The 2,227-nt window shown below is 32.9% G+C and overlaps 1 protein-coding gene across 1 annotated transcript in view; it reads right to left on the bottom strand.

Annotated features, from left to right (window-relative positions):
• The window catches only part of CDKL3 (cyclin-dependent kinase-like 3), a gene marked incomplete at its 3' end in the record, with an annotated part of 43,318 nt that overhangs the window by 12,761 nt on the left and 28,330 nt on the right, over nt 1-2,227 (bottom strand). The window contains exon 3 of the mRNA XM_008592761.1: nt 2,037-2,176. Coding sequence (XP_008590983.1) covers nt 2,037-2,176 — 140 coding nt within the window. The remainder of the gene's footprint in view (nt 1-2,036; nt 2,177-2,227) is intronic.

Here is a 2,227-nt window from a genome sequence, read left to right on the forward strand (position 1 = left end):
AGCCATTGAATATTAACAAAATTTTCAACTCCTCCTGTAATGATATAAATTTTTTAAAAGATGCAATTTTTAAAAAGATATCATTTCTAGATTATTAAGCTGGCAAAGATTTTTAAAACTATAATAACCAATGCTAGATTGACAATAGGGATATAAATCAGTGAAACCTTTCTGGAAAAAAATAGCAAAATATATCAAAAATTATAAAATGTGTAAACCCTTTGGCCCACTAATCCCACTTCTAGCAATGTAACCTAAGGTGCATAAAGACAAATATAAAAGATGTTGTAACAACCTCATCAATAGCAGAGGGTAAAAAAAAAAAAAGTAACTTAAATGTCCAAAATGCAAAGTCAGACTGGCTGGTTAGCTCAGTTGGTTAGAGTGAGCCTTATAACTCCGAGGTCATGGGTTTGGATCCCCATACCGGCCAGCTGCCAAAATAAAAATGCAAGGTTAATTAAATAAATTAACGGTATAGTCATACAAAGAAATACTATGCAGCCATCGAAAATTATGATGTGATTTCATATTTATTGGCATAGATGTATGTTTACAATATACTGCTAAGTAAAAATAAACAGATTACCTAGCAGTATGTTAAGTATGACACCTTGCAAAAAGCACACATTTCTGTACATATATTTGGTTGGGAAAATTCTAGAAGTATTTAAACCAAAATGTTAATAGTAATTTTTTCTGGGTTATGGGAGTTGGGATAACTTAATTTCTTTTTGTTTATTGTATATTTTCTATTTTTTCAATAATTATTATATATTTCTTATATAATTAAAACTATAAAATATAAGAAAAAAGAAATTAAGCTGGAAATGTAGTAAAGAAATCTGAGTTTTAATAAATCCAGTTCTCGCTACATATCAATTAAACAATTTTTTTCTTTCAATAATATGCTTTAGATGTCACATATGAGTATGCATAGGTTTATATCTGTAACAGCAAAAACAACAATTAACATTTGTTGACAGCTTATTCAGGGCCCTGTGCTGAGTACATTTCCAACATTACCTCATTTAACCCTCTAGCCCCAGAAGATAAGAACTACTATCGTCATTTTTTAGCCCAGTAAACTGAGGCAGAGAGATTAAGGTTACAGAGCTAATCAGTGAGATCTGGGTTTTTTATGTAGTCTGTGTGATTCCAGAGCCTCTTTTAAACACTACACTATACTTGTTCTGAAATTTAGGGAACCACTTTTCGTTAAGGGCTGAATGTTAGGAATAAGTGATCTTAATTGCCCTTGGTAAAGGAAATTGTCTGGTTAAAGAAATGAAAGCGGGCCGAGCCCGTGGCGCACTCGAGAGAGTGCAGCGCTTGGGAGCGCAGCGACGCTCCCGCCGAGGGTTCAGATCCTATATAGGAATGGCCGGTGCGCTCACTGGCTGAGCACGATGTGGGCGACACCACACCAAGGGTTGCAATCCCTTTACCGGTCACGAAAAAAAAAGACCAAAAAAAAAAGAAATGAAAGCAGATTTATTTTCCATAGTAAACCCATATTACATTTTGGATTTGGTACTAAATGTGTTGGTATATTTATTGCCTAGTTGAAACAAAACTTAAACATTAAAATACTTTTTAAAAGGTTTACATAATGTTTTTGTTTTCTACAATTCAAGGTGAATTTTGGCAACGGTGTATATTCAAACAAAATTAGAATTGCAGCTGGCCATGCCTTGAAGATACCTTAGGATACCACAGTACAAAGAATAAATCCCTACCCTGGCTAGACTGGATGTTAAAAGGTGGTGATAAACATGGTTAAGTCCTTAGAATTTTTCCAATTTATCCATAATTATCATAAAAATTAGGATAAACTAAAAATAATGAACATAATTATCTTATGGGGCATTCAATTCTAACAGTCTATGAATTTTAATTTCTCTGGGTTAAAGATTTAACTTTCTATAGAAAACATTACTTTAGGATTCCTTCTGGAATTTCATTAAAGTAAAAATTTTAAACTATTAAAATTTACGCAAATTTCTCAGATATAAATTATTAATCTCTTAACATACGTGAACTATATCTGCCAACAATCCATTAAGCTTTGGGTATTTTTTTCTTGCACTTTTGGGGTGTTGAACTTGGGGAAGCACCACCCCAGCAAAAACTGGACTCTTGGAAAAGATATTCTGCAAGTGAGGCGTCAGATTGCCTAAAAAGAGAAAAAATACACATATAAGAAAACAGAGAAATTAGTCTACCA

Source organism: Galeopterus variegatus, unplaced genomic scaffold (assembly GCF_000696425.1).
Source record: "Galeopterus variegatus unplaced genomic scaffold, G_variegatus-3.0.2 Scaffold8297, whole genome shotgun sequence".
Classification (NCBI taxonomy): Eukaryota; Metazoa; Chordata; class Mammalia; order Dermoptera; family Cynocephalidae; genus Galeopterus; species Galeopterus variegatus.